At 35.9% G+C, this 23,324-nt stretch overlaps 1 protein-coding gene across 1 annotated transcript in view; it reads right to left on the bottom strand.

Moving 5' to 3' along the window:
• HOMER1 (homer scaffold protein 1) overlaps window positions 1-23,324 on the bottom strand; it is an 84,710-nt gene that overhangs the window by 37,978 nt on the left and 23,408 nt on the right. Inside the window, exons 3-5 of the mRNA XM_032206491.1 lie at window positions 18,691-18,822; window positions 13,942-14,034; window positions 6,730-6,872 (exon numbers count right to left, since the gene is read on the bottom strand). Of these exons, the coding sequence (XP_032062382.1) occupies window positions 6,730-6,872; window positions 13,942-14,034; window positions 18,691-18,822 (368 nt within the window). The remainder of the gene's footprint in view (window positions 1-6,729; window positions 6,873-13,941; window positions 14,035-18,690; window positions 18,823-23,324) is intronic.

Below are 23,324 nucleotides of genomic sequence, written 5' to 3'. Positions count from 1 at the left end.
CAGTTGGAATTCTTCTTGAAAAGATGACTACATGTTTGAGCTTAAAACTCAGAAAACCACAGATATTCTAAATACTAGATGTACAAATAATCCTATAAAAGAAACCTCACAAGTTTAAACAAGAATACACACCCAGTACCAGAACATACAAAAGTTCATTGTGAAACTAAATTACTAGGAATATATACAATAAAGAGAATAGCTCCACCATCAGTGCCTAAATATAGCAAAAAAGCCACTATGTAGTAACAGTAGACTCCTAAAGGGAGTAGGTATTTTCAAGAATACATTTCAAGAATACATAACAAAATTCATGATGGTGTCTTAAAGAACACTGATTTGGTGCTGTATGTGATAATCATAGCAGCAATGTTTATAGTTGGTGAAATGTTAACAGAATCTTTTAATATCATCCATATTTTGTATTGGTAAAACAGAATGGATATGTTCTTTTAAAAAATGAAAGTTTATTCCTTAAGCAATTTAGCTCTTTCATTTTTACCAGGCCTTCTTTTTTTCCTTTTTATTTTTTATGCATATGATTGAAAGGGGAAAAAATTACATGTTCCAAGTTGTATGCTTTTTTTTTTTTTTTAATTTAAATTACATAAGGATTGTATTCCTCTTCTAAGAATGTACTTGCCAGATAAGTTAGAGTGCTCACTGGTCCCTGAGGATGGTATTTACATCATTGTTTTTCCAACACCCAGCTCTCATCTTCTGAATCACCCCTTGGAGCATTCATTAAATAAATGACAGGAAGTGGATAATTCACATGCTCCAAACTAGAACTTGCTTAGGAGCTCAAGGGAGACAGTGAAATTACTTTTTTTTTTTTTTTTTTTTTAAAGTGTTGGGCTATTTTTAGTTTTGGCTGTCATCCATTCCTGCAAACATTATAATGTATATTATCAGCTGCTTTATTTGAAAGTATTTGTAAGCAACACATGTACCATGGCCATTCTTCTAGTAGTATATACAAGTCCTCTCCACCTCTCCTTCCATACCTAGAGACATCTTATGGAAATGTTACAGTATGAGCTGTACTATACTGTGCTTGACACACTACTGGATTGAAAATATGTAAAGGTTTAGCACATATTCCAGATTTCCTATAGCACTTTCAGTAATTGTTACAATCAGGGAAGTCAGAGAAAAAATAATTTACACAAACACAAGATCTTCACTTCAAACCAATAATTTCCTAGCAAGAACTTTTATTGCAAAGTTGTCTGACTTGAACTAAATCCCAGTCACCTAGGCATAAGTGTAGGAGTGAGGGAAGCAGTGGGAGTTGGGTCAGGAAGGAAAGGAAGAACAATCCTTCTCCATGTGCTTCTTCCTGAGACCACCAGGGCCTTGCTGGTAGAGCACAAGAGGAAGAAGAACACCACAACTAAGGCCTTCACAACATCAAACAAAATGTTGTTTGAGTTTCTTCTCTAAATGTGCCTGAAGAAATAATCACCTTTTCTCAACAGAGTAATTGAATTTACCAGTGTTCCTCTGATGTGCTCTAAGATGCCACAGTTCATTATAGCACCATGCAGTCTGGAAACAGTTACTGCCTTTTATGTTATAGATAAACCTTTTCAAAAAAGTCTAACTTTAGCCATTTCCATTCCTGGAAGTTTTCAAACCAACTAGGTAAGACCTAGAGCAGCCTGGTCTGATCTCATGGCTGACATATTTGAGCAGGAGCTGGCATTAAACACCTCCTGAGGTTCCTCACAACATGAATTAATGCTACAATCAGCTTAGACAGCGTTGAAAATCAAGAGTTAAAAAAGTTATGCATGCTCCCACCCCATTTGGTAAAAAAAGCTACATATAACACTAAGGAATATCCAAGCATTAGGATTTGACTATAAATTGAAACCAAAGAAAAACAGCACAAAAACTTATTACCTCAAAACTTGCCTTCAAAGCCAACTTAATTCAACATGATCCACAAAGTACTTTTACTGTAAGGTAACTAAAATATTTTAAGCTTATAGAAGTGCATGGTTATGATACGCAAAGTGAAAAGTCTACTGAACAGATTTCTGCATACAACTTTTAATGAAAACTCAGTTAAGGAACATGAGCTAGCAGCAAGATCTTAGGAGGATCTTATCTTTTTTGTTGTTGTTACAGCATCGGATTTACATGCAGCATTATTAAATAGTAAGCTATCTAGACAATAACATATCTAAGATATAAACATCATTTGAAATAAGTCCATTTTCACTAAGGCAATGAGTCAAAATTTCATATTAAAAACTTGTTTGAATACAAAAATAGGAATTTTAACGAACAAGCAACAAACACATGTATATTCTCTAATCGAAACACTGTTATAGAAAATCCAAGTTTCTTTAAGTTTAGATGGAACAGCTTATTACATGAAAAAATGACGTAACAGGTTCAAGTCATGCTTGACAGAAAATTGAAGACGTTCAAGATTCATCCCAGAAGAATCCTCTTATAGTAAGTTTTTTTCTGAAAGTATGTTTTATCCCACAGCTTTCTAAAGCGCCAAGAATGGAATAAAACTTGTTACAAACAAATGTATTCTTTTCAAAAGGGAGAAAAAGCAACTTCACTAAGCAGATTTTACCAAGCAGGTACCAAAACATCCCAAGCAGCAGTTGGAGATTTACATACTATTCAGTTTTTGTATTTGACTTATATTCTAAGGCTGAATAAGCTTAGAATAGTATTCCTTTAGGCTCATTCAGATGACTAGGCATTCTGTACTATGCACCAGCATGATTAAAACTTTTATTTAAAAGCAAGGTGCAGGCACATCGTAAGTGGTTACAAGTTTTTTTAGCATCTTTTTTCTCTCCAAACTCCATTTCATGACCAACCTATTTTTCAGTTTAAAAAAAAAAAACAAAAAACTATCACTAAATAATATGCAAAATATTGGGGGGAAAAAAGGAAGAAATAAAAAATAACAATATCTAAGCAGACCACAATTTAGTTAAGAAAGGAAATCTATACCTTTTTCAGTCATATTTTAAATATTAGACTTGATTAACAAGCATTTGTTACAAAAAAGCATTCCTGGACTAATCACAGTTCAGAAAAGGACTGATCAGTGTCTCAGTCAAGATTATTAAAATTCTAATGTCAAGTTTATGCTTCTTATTTTCATTTATTCTGGCAACAGTTAGTAATGACAGCAGTGCTCAGGCTATACATCAAAATAAGTTCCCAAGTGATATTACTTCATAATTCAACATTAACCATATTTAGTTAAAAAAAAAAAAAAAAAGGTTTAAAAGAGGTTTAATTGCAAGAGTTTATCTTTCTGTGCAAGGCTGATGACTGATTAATATCCTTCTCTCTCGCGCATCTGACTAGAATCACACTGCTTGTGAAGAGCTTTAGGACTTCCCAGTTATGGATAAATTGAAGCAACTAGACTGACTTTTGCTATGTTATGCTCATGGGATATGAATAGAATTGTGGACATATACTAGTCAAAGTTAATTTCAATACTAGCAATTATTTACTGAAATAATTGGAAAGTGAAGTTCTAATAACAAAACTCTGGTGACTTGCATAATGCTTTTATTCGGCTTTTGGGTATAAATGGTCAAAAAATAACTATAAATACCGAAGTAGTCTACATTTATGCTGCAGAAACAAGACAAGCTCAACTACCTACACCAGAACATACGAAGTGCAGAGAAGAATGCTTGCAGAAGACGCCGTATCTGTCCAGAGAGGATGTGTTATAACAAAATGAAATTGAACATTTTTCAAGTATGCAGATTAAAAATGACAAGATGTAGACTAACGCATGAACTCCACACTTCTGGTTTCTGACCTTGTCAGCTCCTATCAGGCCCTTCCAGTTCACACAAAAACATATAAACTCCTTCCCCAGATCACTGTTTTGATAAACAACCTCTGTCAACCTTTTACTTCCATCCTCTACTGCCGAGACGCCTGCACTCAGCTGTGCTCACTGACCCTCTCAGCAGCAATGTGGTTCCCACCTCAACAGTGCGGTGCCACAGCACCTTGTCCTGCCCACAAAACTCAAACTTTTGCCCTGTGGCTGCCCAGGCTCCTGCCAAGTGGCTCCACGCATGCCTTTCCTATGCTCCAGCCTATGCTGAGGACATTCACTGGATGAGCAGGTACTGCCATGCCATAGTAGAATATAGCTTTCCTATTCATGGGAGAAGTGAAGCACAGCCAGCATCAGTAATTCTCACATCCCCTACAGCTGAACTCATTGGAGGGATTACTGTACAACCTTTTCTTCTGAAAAGCATTTAGCATCTGATCAGTTCCTGAAATAAAAGTAAGTATGTACAAAGCGTTGCTGCACGCAAGACTAGACACGCACCTTCCAGTACTATCCTCCTCACCCAGAAGCACTACCTAAACTTTCCTTTTGCTGAAACACAGGTTGAAGGAGGCTCACTGATCAGCAGGAGTCAACAGGGTGCAGAGGGAAAGGGTTCAGCGTGGCAGCACTTCTCTGTCAAACGTGGAGCGCCACCAACGCACAGCTTCAGCAAAAGGCAGGAAACCATGAGGGCTACAATCCCTTTCTGTACCACTGACACATGGAAAGCCCAAAGAGTTGCAAATGATCAGAGTGTAAAGGTTAGTTTACCTTTTTTCTTTTTAAATCAAGGACAGGCAGACTGCCTGCAGAGAGCACTCTTCCAGCCAACACAAGTATCTCTACTTAGTTGCCCACTTAATATTATCACGTCTTCTCAAAAACATGCCCACTTAGACACAGCTAACACAATCCTGGAGGCCCCACCTTCCATCTCTTTCATGCATGTGTTATATAGTGCCATTTTAGAGAGCCTTCATTAGAGTTTCATTATAGCCAACAATTAAATCCAATTGAGGCAGCTCATTCCCAAACAGAGTTCAGACATCAACTTGTAAAACATTATGGTGCCTGGGAAGTACCTGGAGACTTCTGAAATATATAGGATTTTAAATGGTAGCTTCCCTCTGGTTGAGATAGTGTTCCTTGACACTCACACACACATAAGAGGCTTCTTTGCCTTCTATATGAAAAAAAAAAAAAATGTGAGAAAGCACTTAAAAGCATTTTCTTTTCAGTTAAGTAGCAGTATATAAAAAGCCTCAGTTGGGGTTTTCAGTGGCCTACACAAATTGTTGTTTATAAAAATTATTCTAGCTAGTGGTATATGACAGGGCAATAAATTAAAAAAAGGCACTCACACTGCATACATGAAAGAAAAATGCAAAGAATGTACATTTTATAACCTCTATTCTACCCCATCTTACAACTGGACAGTTTCAAAAATATCTTCGGTCAGGCTCAATGCAGAGAAAAGTAGTCACTACATTAGCATACCAGAGAACACATACAAAAAGAGAGGGAAGATCTTGCAGCTACAACATAGAAACATTTCTAGTGTGTAGACTTTAACACAACTACTTTTCACAAAAATATTGAGAATTCCAACGCAGAAGTAACAAGTTTAAACGGATTCTTTACAGAACACTGACAAATGTGCAACATTTGTAATACTCTTTCAACATGCACATAGTACTCTTACAAAGCACCATTTCTTCTAAAATATTTGATAGATGCACTGGTAATAGCTGAAGTATAAAAATAAACAGAATCATTCTGCTAAAAAATTAGTGCAAAATTATACTACTTTTCCTCATTTGAAAATGTAGATTATTTTTTCCAGATACCTTTAATAGCATTATTCTCTTACATAAAATGAGAACTCTTCAACAATACCATCTTTACTCATTTCAAATTATTTGCATTATATATCTGAGGTGCTAGTGTTCCCCAGATATTGATCTTAAACTCAACTTAAGCTGCAATAAGACCATGTTATTTAAACGTAAATAAATGTAGAATACTTAGTTTTGCTCTAAGTTCATCAAATATTTATAGTACTCTACATGGTCTCAGTCCATAATGTGTTTTATTAAGTGTATCCCACTTAATGATAACTTAACAAGCAAGATACATCCATCTTAACTCATTGTTTAAATAAAAAGTCATTTTCTAAAGAACAATGATGTACAGCATTCATAGAATCACAGAATGGTTTGGGTTGCATGGGACTTACGGTCACCCAGTTCCAACCCCCTGCCATGGGCAGGGACACCTCTCACTAGATCAGGTTGCTTCCTAGTGCAATGAATAATTCAGTCTGGAGCAGGACTACACATCTCTTCTGTTCTCAATACAAGTTGAAAAATGTTTTCAACTGTCAGAACTGTTCAATTAAAGATTGCTTTAAATTGTATAATCCAGAAGCATTGTAAGAGTCCCTTTTCTTCCAACAACTTGTCACTGAAAGGCTGATCCAATACTATCAGTCATTTAAAGAAAATGTGCAGAAAAAATAAATTTAATTGGAATATTCTATAAAGTGGTTAACTTTAAGATCTCAGACATTGAAATAATGCTTCCTGTTAAAGGGACATCTGCACTAATGAGTGTTCAAATGATTGCACTCAGCTGATAAAATTATAAAATAATGCCTCCCCAGTCTCATTCCAAGAGATTTCCTCATATGTGGTTTTGGTTTGTGAAAAAAAAGAGTATATTGCAAATCTGAAAGCCAGTCCTGTATTTTATATTTTATTAAAAATCAGGTAACTTAATTCTTAACTGTGCCAGGTGGAAGCCACAACATGGGAGAAGGTCCCTTTAACGAGGAAGGAGACAGGTATCACTTGATTAGGATGTGGGAATGGAATCTGTACCTATGGGTAAATGGCAATGCGTTCTGGGTTGGTTCAGCCCTTGGTTCTGAATTCTGTGTCACCTCCGGCGTCGCTCTCTCGTCATCTGTCCCATTGATACTTTCTGGTGTTAAAGGAGACTGAATATCCCCTCCAGCTGATTCCTTAAGTAAAACAAACAAATAATAAATTAGAATTACAAACTGACCTCCTCAGGAAGGCAATGTCCTTATAAGCACTAATAATATTTCTCAAATAAGATATTAATTTTAGGCAATATTGATATGAGGCTCACAGATTTCCTACGTCTCCCATAGCTATTTTTCATCATGTGATTTTAATTTAGAAGCGTATTACCATCAGTTCACACCATCTTGTGCAAAACACAGCTGGCACATGATTTTCTTTGTAAGCCTCCATCATCCTGCTTACTACAGACTTCTCTCACTCTTGCCTGATACTACATTCAATCACAAACTGACGACTGCTTACGCCCAGCATTCTTATCTCTCACTCTATATTCTAACACAAAAACAAATTCTGATATGTGTTTCAAAATCCAACCTTCACATTCAGTATTAACCAAAGTGAACAGTGGGAGGGCCCTTGTTAGTACAGTCAGCCTCACACTTCAGCCTCACATTTAAAGAACACTTGGCCAGCAAAGTCCCTGCAAAACTTCCATAGTCACCCTAGCCTGGCCCTCACTCTTGCTGTTCGTGGTACTATCTGGGAAGGATAATACTCCAACTACATGTACAACCAGACAGCTTCCACTACTGCTACATAACTGGATACCTGAAAAAAAATAAATATCAATGGCTACCTCCTATCAGAAGGCACTGGTGCATTTTCAATCAGCCTTTACCATGCTAGCATGTACATTTGTATTTTGGCCAACAAATACTATTTGCTGTTTTCTAGTCGCCAAAAAGTATGTTTTTTTTAAAAAACAATGTACACCATGTAGCCCACATCCAATCCCTGAATGTTGTTTAATTTTAGCATTTTCTTTCCTAATATATTCTTTTTCAAATAATGTCTTTCAAAGGAGATAATAGAGTCATAAGCTAAGTAGCTCATCTTGATTTTAAAATACTTTGCTAAGCTTTTAGTAATCAATCATCTAACTCCAAGGAAGAAGACTCATGAACAGAGTTCAGTGGATGTCATGGAGGGGTGTCTGAACAGTAGAGGATGGCTGAATAACAAGCTTTCCAAAAACTAAGCATCTCTATGGCCACAAAACATCTAAACATCTGCATGGGTAACTGATAACACTGCTATTTAATATAATTAAACTGAACCACAAGCACAGTCTCTGAAAGGCTAACTGCTTCTCTTTCCAGCTCTTTGAATTTTCCTTTCTGCATAGCAAGCTGAAGAACAGCAGTCACAGAAGGAACTGCTAAGTACCTAGAGATGCTCACTGTCTTAAGAGATCAAGCTCTAATTTTGAGCCTCCACTTGTAGCCTTCAACTACTTTACACAGATTAGGCTTTTTGAAAGCCAGTAATGAATCTGATCCTCCATCTATAGGAAAGGTGGCACAGGACTTGGAGATTTAACCAGATGGAAAAATGCAGATCTTTTGATGAATTTAAGTTCTTGCTGTCAACGTCACCTTCCACAAAGCACTGGGTGTTACTTAGCCAACAATACAGTAGATCGAAGTTTTCATCGTACTTTGAATTACATTAAGCAGTTGCAGCACAACAATTATCAAAATTGTGCTTTTATTCTAACTTCTCACATAATGAGACATATCTCACATTCTGACAAGCGTCTTACTCTACAACACAAGCTAGTGGGTGATAGAGTTGTACTATAACATTTTTAATACTAACTTGAAGTTCTATTGTATTTAGTGTTTATCAAGCAACACCACATGTGCACAACTGTCTCCATTCTGCACCTTTTTATTAAATTCCTGTGGGTTATCATGCAGAAAATAATGATCCTAATTTGTTACACAAATTAATTTATACAATAAATGCTAATTGTTTATTATGTGAACATAAATAGTTTCCTACTTTCAGAGAAATTGTTTTTTATTTTTTTTTCACAATAATATAAAAGTAAAAAAATAAATCTTGATTTTTACAGGATGCTTTTAATGAACTGAAACTGAATTGAAATTAAGTGTGAAAAAGCATAGCTGGCAAGATATTCAGGTATATACATTGTGTTATACAAATTAGGCATTTTTGTCTATTATTATCCTCTGATGTGGGAAACCGTTTCCACTAACGTTAAATGAAAGGCATTATGGGCCCCAAAATCTCTGTTACTACCTCCTCTTCTCCAGCTGTACTACATGTTCTGAAAAATACATACTACATCACATAGACTGGTTTGTTTTTATCTTTAAGCTGAAATTCCTGCAACGTTATTATTGCACAAATAAAGCCAAAGATTATTTATTAACATGTTTTATTTATAAAAGCATGAAAACTATTTCACTAGAAGAAAAATGTGCAGGTTCTACCTAGACTTATTCTTCAGTAAAGCACTTTCATAGACTTATAATTTGAATGAAATTCAAGTGACAAAAATTCACACAGAGAAACACTGCAGTCTATGTGATACCTAAAGTTTCACTGCCTACAAATTCATGAGGGGCTGATATGTATGTAGCAGAGAAGCATCATAACCTAGTACATATTTCTTCTGCTAATGTAGGTCAGTCAGTGCTCTCATACACTCACAACTATCCCTGCCACATTTATTTGCAGCCAACTGTAATGAAGCTGTCTATGAATAAAGTACCAAATGCAACAGAAAAAGCATCACTTACACTGGAAAAAAAAAAGTTTACAAATAACTTATTTGCATTTTATATTACTTAGAGAGAACAAAAGAATTATAGAATCATTTTTTTGTGAGATTAAGTACCAAAGTTTTTATTCTGCATTATAATTTCACACATCCAAATCAGATGGTTTTGCAGAGCTGGGCAAGAAACTACGGTTAGCTTAAAAAGATGTTCACGCCTCTATTCCTGTCGAAAGAGCAGGATAACTTAGTTGTAACATTCACTGCATAGATCCTGTATGGAGAAAACAGTGCTTAAATTGAAAATGGAATATATTTCTGAAAAAAAATATATATACTTTAAGGTCTGCTATTTTCCTCTCAAGAGCACTACGAATAGGTATTTCATACATTTGAGAAGAAAGGATTACCAGCTCTCCTGTGTATAAGGCCACTATCACATCATATATAGGTTTTTGGAGGATATTGAACTTCAAGTCACTCACTGGATTTACACATGAGTTAGTGAAAATTATACTCGGGAGTATTTTGTTATTCTAGAGTTTGTCATAAATCTGCACGGTATAAAGGAGCCCTGGCCCTACTAATGAGAGGCAGGATGCTGGTGATGCCAAGAAATACATAAGTGACAGTGCCTGTGGTATTCAAACTATGCATAACATAGGGCAATGCATCAAAAGATGTCTAAAATTTCAGAATCCTGTAAACAAAGTACATGCAGCCATAGAATAGTCTCTACAGTAAAACAAGCAGACTTCACAGCACCAATCAGGCCAACTTTCAATGGTGAAAAAATACAGAACAGTAGAAAAGGAGGATGTTGTTCTAAAATTAACAAGCTAAATCAATTTTTTTTATTATTATTATTCACTTTTTTTGTTATTAAGCATTCCATCCATTACCCTGGAGTTGCCATTCTTCAAAGAGCTCCTCTGTTCAGTACTGATTGGCAACAGCACACAGCTGTCAGCTACCAAGTCAGACACTATAATATGACACTATAATATTTCTAGTATAGAAAATCAAACATCCCACAGTCATTTTTTCACAAGTTTTGTAAGCAAACAAAAGCTTTGCAAGCTTGCACAAAGAAGCCAACAAGCAATAGAACTGCAGCCATTTTGCCCAAATCATCCAATTCCTTGCACTGTAAAAAAAAAATAAATCTAACACTAAAACTTAACTATTCCTAATAGTGTGCATGGGAGGGGCTCAGAATTACTTAAGGAAGAGTTGAACTGTTTTGAATAAGTTACTCACCACGCGATTTCAGATATATTATTAAAATGACAATGGTCCCAAGAAATATCTGAGGACAGACTGTGGCTTAAAGAAGAAAATACAGACGTTCAGACTCCAGTTGGTTTTAAGACTATTGGGGTAAGGCACCCCAACCCACACCATTTGGTTCTGTACTTGAACCTAATTAAATTTAGTTTCAAAAAAAAAAAAAAGTAGAAATAAAAAAGGTTTTCAGGCTACTGCTTCATGCAGCTTGGTGAACTGCAGAACAAAGTGTTGTTCTTTCAGTATACAGGAAAACCTGCAACTGAAAATGGGCCATAGGTGGTTTGTCATGGGTTTTATATCATGAAAAAAAAAATTCTCTTATTGAAGGATGAGTCTGGAAATGAAGAAGTGTCAGAGCAGGGAGGGACAGTATTTTATTTTTATATAAACGAGGTAAGACCCTTGCAAAACCCTATTATATAAACCTGAGATAAAAGGACAACAGATGGGGTACCTCTGTGCACAGGTGATCTTAGAAGTACCAAAATAGACAACTTATTTCAAGTACACCTCGGACTGAAGTCTCCAGACAGCCCATCTGTATTATTATATATATCCTAATAGAGGTGGGTAGAAAGTGCAAGTTCTTTGACACAGCAATAATGCTTTTCTCTTTATTTGAAGAAAGCAGTGCACTCAGTGGGACTTACACATAACAAAGCAGCATCTCTTTTGTAATTTGTTGGTTAAGACCACTGTCCTTCTCTGGACAAGTAAAGTTCTTTTTAGAGTCAAGTTCAATGGTGAGTTTATACATCACCTGCTATTCTGGGAAATTAAAGCAAAAGCTGCAGGTCAATAGGAGGAGAACAAGCAGTATTAAAGAAACAATAGGAATGCAAAATTTAAGTTGAGCAGTGGGATAATGGCCCTGGGGAGCCTGTCCCAGTGCCCTGGGTGCAGAACCTTTCCATAACCTCCAGCCTGACCCTCCCATCCCAGCTCCATGCCATTCCCTTGGGTCCTGTCACTGTCCCCAGAGAGCAAGGGGAAAGAGAGCTGTAAAATGACTGAGAAATGCAACACTGGAATTACGTATTTTGCTATCATTTTTGGTAGACAATCAAAGTGACAGAAAGTACTCCATCAAGTGCCTCTAGAGTCCCAGCTCCCTTCCCCACTACCAACCACCACCCATCTTCAACACCAAGTCATTAACGTCTTTGAAGGAGCCCCAGCACTATGGAAATGTTACAGTATGCTGTGAAGCCATCGCTTCTCATCTGCTCTAAACTCCAAAGTTCCTGATTCAGCTTCCTTCTCTCTGGGGAACTAATGAGAAGCATTAAGTATGTGACGGCTATTATGCTGATGTGTCAGCACTTGCACTAACTGTATCTTTTGAAATAATACACTAACTTATCAACACAGCTAAAAGCCAAGAAATGAAAAGTAAGGCCTGAATATGAAATTATTCCTAAGTGTGCAGTAATTAAATTGCAGCTCTCAACATGCATTATCGAATTGCTCAAGGTAACACTTCTATAGCTGCCTACAGCATAAAATGTTGGGCTCCAAGTATACAGGGAATTCTGTACAGGAAAATGAACAATATTAATAGCTCATGCAGAATAAGAGAAAGCTTTAACCATAGGCAACAGCCAGATGAAAGCAGGATGTTTTCTCTGAGTAATTCAAAATCATGTCCAAGCCAAGTAAGTCACTCCATTTGACAATGTCAGATTTAACTTTGGAGTCCAGACTATTAATCAACATGTCAAAATAGAAGCACAGTAATTGCTTTGCCTGTAACACTGAGTAACTAGAAGCCTGGCTGAAGTACTCGACTGGCTGTAAAACTGAGTGTATACTAGGTTATAGCAACAAAATATCCATATCTATTGTCTACGTGGTTATTTATGGAATTTGCCATAAATTTAGGGACAGTCAAGAAAACCTGACTAAAAAAAAAAAAAAAGGCTGAATTTAAAAAAAAAGACTGATTTTTTTTTCTCCTGTTACGGTACAGCTATCAGCTTCCTTTTAATACTTATAGCCAACTGGGCAAAATGCCTACCAGGGAAAACAACATGAAGTTGGTTCATTGTGTATATGCTTGTGGTTGTTCCACTGACTTCTCTTGGAAGAGCACCAGACGTAGCTTTCTGGTGGCAATAAGCCTATTTCTACAGCATCTTTTTAAACTGCCTGCCATCCTTTTTCCATCAAAGCATAATGTAGTGCAAAGCACCCAAGAGATGCACTGATTCAATGAACAAAGATGCACTCCCCAGAAAAAAAAAAAAGACTCATCTACATTAATCCTACTCAACTCAGGAGTCCCTCCTGAAATTTTAAAGCTGCTTCATTCTCCAAAAGCAGGAATTACCTTTGTCTTTACTATCACTTAAAATAAAACATGGCTACACACAGAGCCAGAAACGCTGGAAGAGAGAGCCATAAATTCCTCATGCAATTCCTTTTTTTCAAAGCAAATTCAAAGCATCCATTTTCAAGTAAATTAATTTTATACATGACTAATGTCAGTATGACTACATTATATTAAGTTATCTTCCTGTTGGGCCTATATTAGACCAGTTTGTATGTTTTAAGATGTCTTTTTTGGACTCTTGTTTTACAACATGGCTAAATGTAATAAAAAGTCGCATGTGACTGTCATCTCCCTTTAACACATTTCACAAATGGGTACTACACAGTAGGAAATAAGCAAAAATAGTTTGCTGGTTTGGCTTTGATTTTTGTTTTTATGATTCTTATATTAAGTTCTTTACAATGTATCAACTTAAGTTTTACAGATATAATAGGAAAAGACACAAGAGGTCTTCACTATAGATTTACTTAGGTAACTGCTCACTATCTTTATTCTTTTCTAGGGAAACCTCAAAGGAATAGGAAAAAACATGAGGCCTATTTTTCTCCCTAAATAAGCAAATAAATAATCCACCCTTAACATGGTATGGGACATCCCTTTGGTAATTTCAGGTCAGTTATCCTGGCTGTGTCCCCTCCCCACCTCTTACCCACACACAGCCTACTGGACTTTGCAGGGAGCAATTGAGAGGATTCAGGGTAACTGGGCAATACCTTGTTCATTTTTTAGTACAACATGTGTGTGTAAGATACAATACAAATTCTTAAAACAGTTAAGAACAGTTAAATAGCATAGACTTTAAAGTACTAGGCTTGAATCAAGCAGTAAGACTCACTTGGGAAGGTGTACTTGTTAGCTCCATCTTTTCTTGGGATTTTTCTTTTGCCAGCCGTGCAGCTTCTTTGAATTCCTGAAATTTTTCCGCAAACTGAAGGTACATAAGTTTAAAAGGGAGAGAGAGAGAGATTGTAGGCGTGAAGTAGTTACTTTACATGCAGAACAGAACGCTGTACTTAACATTTTACAACATAAAATTCTGTCAGTGGAACTTGTTAATTTTTCTCCTTATTAGATACTTATCTGAGCAAGTTACACAGTGACATACCTTCCAGTACCTTTCAGAAGGTAAATGGCAGGAAAATTGAGATTTAACAAAAGTTTCATCTGTTGCTGACAGTGTTAAAAAGAAAAAGAAAAAGACCCTCAGGTATGGCTAGTAATAGCGGTAAAACTGACTTACACATTGGCTTTCAGATTAAGATTTTACTCTCTTCCTCACAATGAATGATTGGGTTCTGAAGCCTACTGTGGTCACTACTCACTTCAAAAAGCTCCATTCTTTCCTAACTGATAAAACACTAATTTTTCCCCAAATTTCAACATTCATAATTCCAATAGCAAACTAAGAAATCAGCAGTGGGAATACTTAGTCAGGTCCATTTCTTGTAGTAACTGTCATGTGAAGCTTGATTTCTCTGCTACATGTACTTGTAAAGCAACAGTTTAGAAATACGTGCAGACTTAAGTTCCAGAGTTAAATCGATTTTAGCCTAGATTCTCTGGCCAGAAAAAACTTTGGCTCTATTGGTCTCAGCTTTACATTACACCAATTGCTGTAGCAGCCAAGCGCTCATTTTCACTTGCTACCACTTTTGTACAGAATATGATCTTACTACAATCAACTAAAGACTGAAATTATTTTGCAGAAACACTGGAGACCTTCATCAATAGCTTTTAAACTTCTCCAGCAACAGCATACAAAGAAGCTGTTTTGCACTGCATGTATTTAGAAAGATGAAGGCTATTTTTGTGTGACATAATCTTCTCAACTATTTTCAGTCAGAATTTCACTTGTTATCCAAGAAACAAAAAATCGTATTGTCTTTAAACTTCTCCTGGTGTGCTATTAGTACTTGAGGAAGTATCAGTTTTCTCCTCCTGAATCCTATATTTCAGCTGGCAGGTTATTTAAAAGTATACACTTCCTGAATACAGAAGGAGACAAATGCCACGCTGAAAAACTAATCCAGCATCAAAAGAAGTCTTAGAATAGATGATAGAACTGGCAACAGATCCCCAGATCTATACGATACTCATTTAGGACTCAGAGATAGACCTCAAAATCTCACAGGTAGCCTATTATTTAAATAGATTTGAGGAACAGAGGACTGGTAAGTAGAAAACATGACACCACTGATGTCTAGAACACAGGACTGAAGAAACACTAGGCAGTAAATATGATCTTCTGTATCACAGAAGAAGGTAGAAACTGTAAAAAAAAAAAAAAAACAAAAACAAAAAAACTACAGCAAACAAACAAATAGGCATTAAATATTCTGAGAAAGAGGCAACAAGGCTAATGTAGAGGAATTTTTCATAAATTTACTAGAATTCCTTGATACATTCATGTGACGTATTATAGCAATCTCTTGAAACAATCCCTAATTAACAAAGATAAGATCTTACAGTATGAAAATAAGGCTCATTATTATATTATATTATATATTATATTATATTCTCATTATTAATGAGAATTAATAATCTAAGGAAAAGATGAAAAATTGTGGAAGGAGAATACCCATTATGACACTTTTGCCATATAACGTACTCTTAAATTACTCAGAATAAACAAGGTCAACTAGTTCAAAGGGATAAGAGACAGCAAATCTGAGGAGTATTTCTTCCCATACAGAAGAATACTATCAAGACTATCAAAATATTTTGGTACTTTATTTTATTACTTATATTTTATACAAACATTTATATAAAATTTAGTTTTAGTGATTAATTAAATAATTGTATATAGTAAATGATTATTAAATTATATAAAGTTTTGTTTATTTTATATATATTATCTTTTATATTACTTATATTTTGGTTGAGAAATGAGCTTCCTTTTTCACTGAATATCATGAGACATTCTGCTCCTACTACACCAGCAAGAGGGACTGTAATAAGTGCAGTACTACTGTACTACTCTGAAGAGAATACTCTTCAAGATAGAGATCATCTTTCAAGTACCATTGACTTCTGCCTGACTTCTAACAGAACAATCTTGAAGTGAATTTGTGTTCTGACATACTGAGAAAAGGTCTAGTGAAGATAAACAAATGTTTAATTAATTTTCTTTTATTCTATTTGAATGTAAGGAATTGGTAACTATGCCTTACTTTTCCATCAAATATTCTCAGTCACAACTATCATACAGAAAGAGCCTACCACTGTCGCACTCTACACTAGTAATCAGTTTATGAGGACCAAGGTACATGAACCAAGTAGTCCAGAAGTCAGATACTTAATATGAGCTTTAGTATGAGCTTTGGAAGTGATCTGCTTGTTTAGAGAGACACAGCTAAGCAGACAATGATATATTGATAATATTGATATATGATAATAAATATTTTATTAGAAGTCCTGATTATGTTTCACTAGTCTTCTGAAATCACTCACAGACTAGTCTAAGTGTTTTGTGGTTGTTGGCTCCCTGGAACTTTTAATATTTCTCTGGGGCCCAGAAACACTACTGTAAAACAAATTACATGTAACAGGGCTGTTCACTTTGAGACTTCAACACAAATACAGAAAAACGTTCCAGGATCAATTTTAAGGCTACTTCTAGAAGCAACCTGTTTCTGAATAAAACCATTGATACAGTTTGTTAGCACCATTACTACCACTCAGTAGTACCTCCAGCCCTTAATTAGATTTCATGTCCTACAGTAGTAGGCGTATGAAAGAGTGCTCTGGTGAACATGACTACAATGTCATTGCATAGAAATGAGAGTTGGTAACTCGAGCAGACAGACAAGAAGGAAAGATAGATGTGATTTCTCTAAAACTACATAGCAGATTCATGGTTTCTAATTCAGCTTTTCTGATTCCAAAACCAGTACAGCTACCAGCTCCTGTGATTAAACAGGTTATGATCTAAATCGGTTTGGTTTTCCTCAAATACATCTTCATTAATTTTACAACACGAATATGAAAATTCTCACCTCTTAAATCAAGTAGAAATGATCAGCAACTTCTACTACAATCAAAATCGTAGTTTGTAATTCCGATATAGTATACTACAATTTCCTGAAAATGTCCTGAGGATTCATCTTCCGAATAGGTCTGTGACTTGTTATTTTTCTCAACAGATTTGTGTATTCTTCATGAATCATAGCAATCTGAGTAACTGCTAATCAAACATGTTATTTGACAAAATATCTACTGTAGCTTTTCAAATAATTAGGCTAGATTCTTTGAAATATTAGCAAGAGTTATAACCAGATTGGTGAGCTTGTGCTTCTAGGACATACACACCAATTTAAATAAATGAGAAAGTTTCTAAGTTCACTGAGGCAATAATATACACAAATGCACATGCATATATACAGCATTAATACATTAATATCACTTAGAATTTTGTGGATTTGTGGTTCTTCATAGTAATGAAAGCTCTCTGATTATGAAATGAAGAAACCCTATAAGCATATCAGGTTGTCCAAACAAGGGAGATGTACTGGTTCTCTTTTTAATGATTTTTTTTTTTTTTAGCAGGCCCATGCTTACCCCTTGGAAAGTGACAACTATTTTCTAAAGCGGGCAGGTCTGTTTTTTTTTGTGTGTGTGTGCGCGGTTGATTTTTGTTGTTATTGTTTTTGAAACAAGCCAACCATTATTCCTTACTTGAACAAGTACTACCACTCCTTTTTATTGCATTTGGGTTTCCAGATCTTTGGTATATTTTGGTAAAACTTTCTTCTTATTTTTTCTTATATGTTCTTAAACGGAAAGTCCTTATCTAGAGAAAGATGATGTTGTACATGTTCATGGACTTACCTACTAAAGTAGGTATCAATAGCAAGAGGTATTGTAGAATTAGCACTCACAGGAACTATACCACCACTTTGAGAAAAACTCAAAGGGGGTTACTGCTTTCCTTGGATTAAGGCTGACTACCCTCCTGCATAACTAGACCAGATAAAGAAAAGCCATATTGGGCTCAGCTTCTTTACTAAATATTTCAACAAGAAATTTGTATTCGAACAAGAAACTGTATTTTTATTTTACATGGAATAGTTTTCCCACTAGCTTTACCTTAAGCCTACAGATGTTGAAATATTGGCAACAAGATGCACTACATAGCAGAAAAGACAAATGTGGCTTCAAAGACAAAAATGCATCTGAAGATTATCAACAACTTTTTTTTCTGGACTGTCTCAATATAGAAGAAACACTACTCTTTTCTCTACTCTACTTTTTTTTTGTCTACTCTTTTAAACTCTGTCATGAAAAACTGTAACAGAAGAAAAACTTTAAAATTGAGAAACCTAACTAATAATTAGAAGTCACAGAGAGCATACAGTGTGATAGCTTTAATCTCCCTCCTTTTCTCAATCAGTTAGAAAATTCACAGGTATCAAAATGTTAAAAACATATTGCCATCATGACCCGTCTTGTCTTTTACATTATAAGCACAGATACAGATTTTGTAAATTATTTGTAAATAACAACAGTTAGTCAAGATACAACCAGAAAGAAACAAATATTTTTAAGCTGTTTGATTAGCCAAATAGTTTCCATTGGTCACACTTACTTTTGACAGATGATGCTCAGATGAAAATCCCAAGCCATAGACTGTATTTGCTCTGCTGTCTGCCCATTGGCCAAACTTCTGGGATGTTTTAGTAAATGTCATGTTGGGGGTGATAGTGCTATTTATTATTGCCTGAAAAAAAAGTAAAAGTTTTTTTAAAAAGTGTTTTTCTTTTGTTTGCTTCAGTTTTTTTTTTTTTTTTTTTTTGAAGATTACTTGTAACTGAAACTACCAATACTGTAGTCAATTTTCTGTGTACATTGAATGAAACAAACTAGCAACTAGGGAACTGTCTTCTAATTCAACCACAGCTAAAACTATGAAAACATATTGGCATACTTTCTGAAAAAGACGAGCAAAAGCTGGGGGGATACTTGTTTGCAACTACAAGTAGTGATTTAATAAGTCTAAAAAGAGCCCATTAAAGCATCCACATAGGCTAAGGTGATCTGAAGAAAAGAACTAGCAAAGTTTGTTTTCTTTTTTTGTTTTGTCTCACTGGCGTGTGTCCTTGTTCCCTAAGGTAAGGCCTCTGAAGTTCATCTGTTGTAATCCCCACTATTGCAAATACAACTCTTACCAGAAAACATGCAATTAATCAAGAAGCATGATTTCTTTTTAAGCTTTTGTATTGCAAGAACCTGTTTCTTCTCCGCACACACACACAAACATGGCTAACCATGACAGGGTCATACAACTAGAGAAGAGCTACTACTTCATATTTTTCTCCTCTTGTTCTTATGTACAGGATGGAAGACACACACATGTTCCAGCATAAAATTTATTCTCGTGTAAAGAAAAATACAACTTTTAGATGATATGCTGGTTCCACTAAAGCCAGCTGAAGTTTAACCATCGATTTCAACAGTATTTCCATCACAATAAACTTTGTCTAACATTTGAAATCTGTTATATGGAACTATTTGAACAGTTGACTTGAAAGTATGCCTGGATAGTCTTATGACACCAATGAGTTCAATTTAACTAAAGTACTGACAGTTACCACAGTTTATAACCAATGTAAATAAGAAAGACTAGTCATAAAGCCAAAGACATGCATATTAAAGTGAAATGGACGTATGCTTTCTATGCATCTGGCACTATCAAGAGTTTCAACTGTATTTGTGAAACAAATAACATCCCTTTTCATAAAAGCATAGGTCAGCATGTGCTTTTTAATAATGACATGAGAGAAATTTTTTATAAAGAACATCCTTAAAACTTCATGGAAAATTATATATACTATGAGCAGAAAACAATATAGAAAAAAATCTTTATGTTAGCAAAAAGCAGGTTCAAAACCACCTGATGAAGTAGACCAGGTACAAGTCTATGGGGTTTGATGACATGTATCACAAGGTCCTAAGGGAACTGCCTCTCTCCAGCACATTTGAAAAGTCCTGGCAGTCAGACTGGAAAAAGGGAAATATCACTCCTGTATTTAAAACAGGTAGAAGGAAGAGCTGCGGTACTAATGACTAGTCTGCCTCACCTCTGTGCCTGGAAAGAACATGGAACAGAGTCTCCTGGAAGCAACGTTCAGGCACACGCAGGACAAGGAGCTGCTCCAAGACATCCAGCACAGCTTCACCAAGGGCAAATTGTGCCCAACCAACGTGGCGGCCTTCTGGGATGGAGTGACTGCAGCAGTTGACAAGGGAAGACCAATCAAAGTCATCTACCCAGACTTCTGCAAGGCCTTTGACATGGTCACCCGTGAAATCCTTCTCTTTAAATTGAAGATTTGAAGGCAGCACTACTCGGTGGATAAGGAACTGGCTGGATGGTCACAGCCAGGCAATTGTGGTCAACAGCTCAATGTCCACGTGGAAATCAGTGACAAGTCATGTCCCTCAGGGATCTGTCTTGGTACATGTGCTGTTTACTGTCTTCACCAATGACACTGACAGTGGGATCAAGTACATCCTCAGCAAGTTTTCAGGCAACACCAAGCTGAGTGTTGCAGTCCATACAACAAGAGGAAGGGATAAAATCCAAAGGGACCTGGACAAGCTTGAAAAGTGGACCCAGGTGAACAGCCACCATCCACATCAAATTTTGTCTGAATTCTACAGGCCAACCCTGAAAAATTATCAGCTGAAGTGCTAGCAAAGCCTACAAAGAGCTTCCAGGCATATATGCTGATTATCAGATGAAGTGGTAGAGAAGAGCAATGTGAGTAAACTCACAAGAACCTGCAAGCAACAGGCAGGTTGAAAGCCTGAGGACTGGAATCTGATACAGTGACTGCAAACTAACCTAATGGAAAACCTTGGAAGAACCAACCAGTTTTCAGCTGATGCTGCTCACTGCTTCAGCTGACCACAGGGTTGGCTACAAAAAAGAAAATCCAGGAACAGGCTGCATAGACCAGGATGTGATATCAGTTCTTACAGCAGTCTGCATCTAGGTTGGGTTACCTAACTTGCCTCCTTCCATTTGGTAGGAAGAAATACTTCAGAAAAAATAATTGCACTGAGAAGGAGTTGCTGTTATTCTGCCCTTTGTCTTCCAACAGAGAAAAATAAGTATGCTCCACTCCAGCAGACAGCATTAGTCTGCAGATAGCAAGTTTATCACTGGGAAGATTACACTCAGATCCCACTGATATAAAGACAAATCCTTTCATTAGAAACACCAAATTTAAAAGAAAATCAAGGCTTTCAGTTCTTTCTGAATTAAAAGCATTGCTGTGCTCAATCTCTTATGCTAAATGAATTATGCCTGAAGTGTGCATGCTAGAGCATTCTACAGATACAGCTGCTGTTAGCCACTTCTGGAAATACTAGATTTGACTCCCTCAAACCTTCAGCTTAAAAAAAACTCAATTTTTAAATTATCATTTATAATCAAACCTGTCTTGTCTACTTAAATAGGTACTGTTTTTAACTGCTCTCCTCTATGCCATGAGATTTCACTGTACAGTCACCAATATAACAAATGTCAAATATTTCATCAATCTTTTAAGAATGTTGTTAGTCTAAATGTACAAGAATATCTTAAAACAGAACAGAGTCAGTCTGACAGGCAGACATTTAGCTTTTGAAGAAAACTGATTTTGTTATCTTTAGATTTGGTTGGAATAACAAAATAGCTTTCATGTTTTCCTTTCAAATGAGTTTAGCTGTGAGAAAATAGGGCATGTGTTTAACTAAGCTGTTCATTTTACTGACAACAAACCCAACACCTGCAAGAAAAACAGCAGCAGCGGCGGCAGTCAAGTATGATTTTATCTTGTGCTAAAGATGATGCCAATAATAGTTAAAACACAAAGCACCTTTGAAGTTCTTCAAAACCATCACTGAAGACCTAGGCTAATAGGTCTTACTTTAAACCTGAATTTATCATTAGAGAGATTATCAATTTAATCTGACTTTAGCTTATTTTAAAGTCTTTAAGATGTAAAGATCACTTATTGCAATAACACTGAAGGCCAACTTGACTCAGAAATATTACATGCATAGCTTATGGAATCTATGGACTACTATTTTCCAGAGTTATCTTTCGTTTTAGATTAGCAGAAATTACTGTATTTTTTCTAATTTTGCATCTGTGAAAACAGTATCACAACGTTAACTAGTTCTGTAGGAACCACTTATTTTCCTTTCTTAGTGACTGCAAGAGACTGAATGGAAAAGACAGAGGGGTTATGGGAATAATCTTAGTGTCTGTCTATATTGTTACTGAAGAAATAATGGAGGCATCCTTCTACAACCTAGGAGAAAAAACAAAACACTAAGACACAGGAAGATATGAAGTGACTATATAATTAATGAGATCTGAAAGCCTTAGCAACAGCTTCTCGGTGTTGTCATGTTGTGTTGCATAAGAGATTTCATTTTTCAGGCTTCCTCTTGATTCTTTGATTGTGTGAGGAAAAGGTTGCATAAAAGACATTTACTTGAGGTCACACAAATCAGCCTTAAATTCTATCAGATTACTTGCATCAGGATATCCCTGACATCAGTGTCAGAGATCCAGACACTGAATGCGACTATAAAAAATGGCCTGTTTACCGAACACTATGGTGCTTACCAGAGACAAGTCAGAGGGAGATGCATTATTTCTTGTATGAGGTATTTTAAGAGAAGACAGTATCTTCACAAAACAAGATTACACAGAAGCAGGACATCAGTGAACAGGCTTTAAAAGTGCATAACCTATGTGGACTGAATAATAACACATCCTGTGGAATTACTCCTCAAAGGACTCATAAAGGAACAGTTAAGTCTACCTAAATACTAGCATTAACCCAATTATTTGCCCAGCTATGCTTTGTTTTACATAAGCATTAATTTACAAGCTAGAAATGATTGATTTCACACAATTTTGAGAAGGAATAAAGTTGTTTGGATGAGTTATGCTTGGCTGCTGCTTCACCCAGTTTATATGATACATTTATTTACTGCATCTGTGAAAAAAATAAATAGAACTTGTTTCTGTAGGACCTATCTCAGTTGAATCTGGCTCACATAGCAATTGATATGGAATAAGGAAAAAAAAAAATCCTCTCACAAAACACACCAAGGATCTCTACAAGCAAATTCAAGTGGATATCTGAGATGTATGGTAGAATTTCTCAGAGGTGAGTAAAGATCACGTCTTACAAACATCATGTTTTCAAGCAGAAATAT

Source organism: Aythya fuligula, chromosome Z (assembly GCF_009819795.1).
Source record: "Aythya fuligula isolate bAytFul2 chromosome Z, bAytFul2.pri, whole genome shotgun sequence".
NCBI classification, from domain to species: Eukaryota; Metazoa; Chordata; class Aves; order Anseriformes; family Anatidae; genus Aythya; species Aythya fuligula.
The sequence above is the reverse complement of the archived record's forward strand: the minus strand, read 5'-3'. Positions and strand labels throughout refer to the sequence as shown.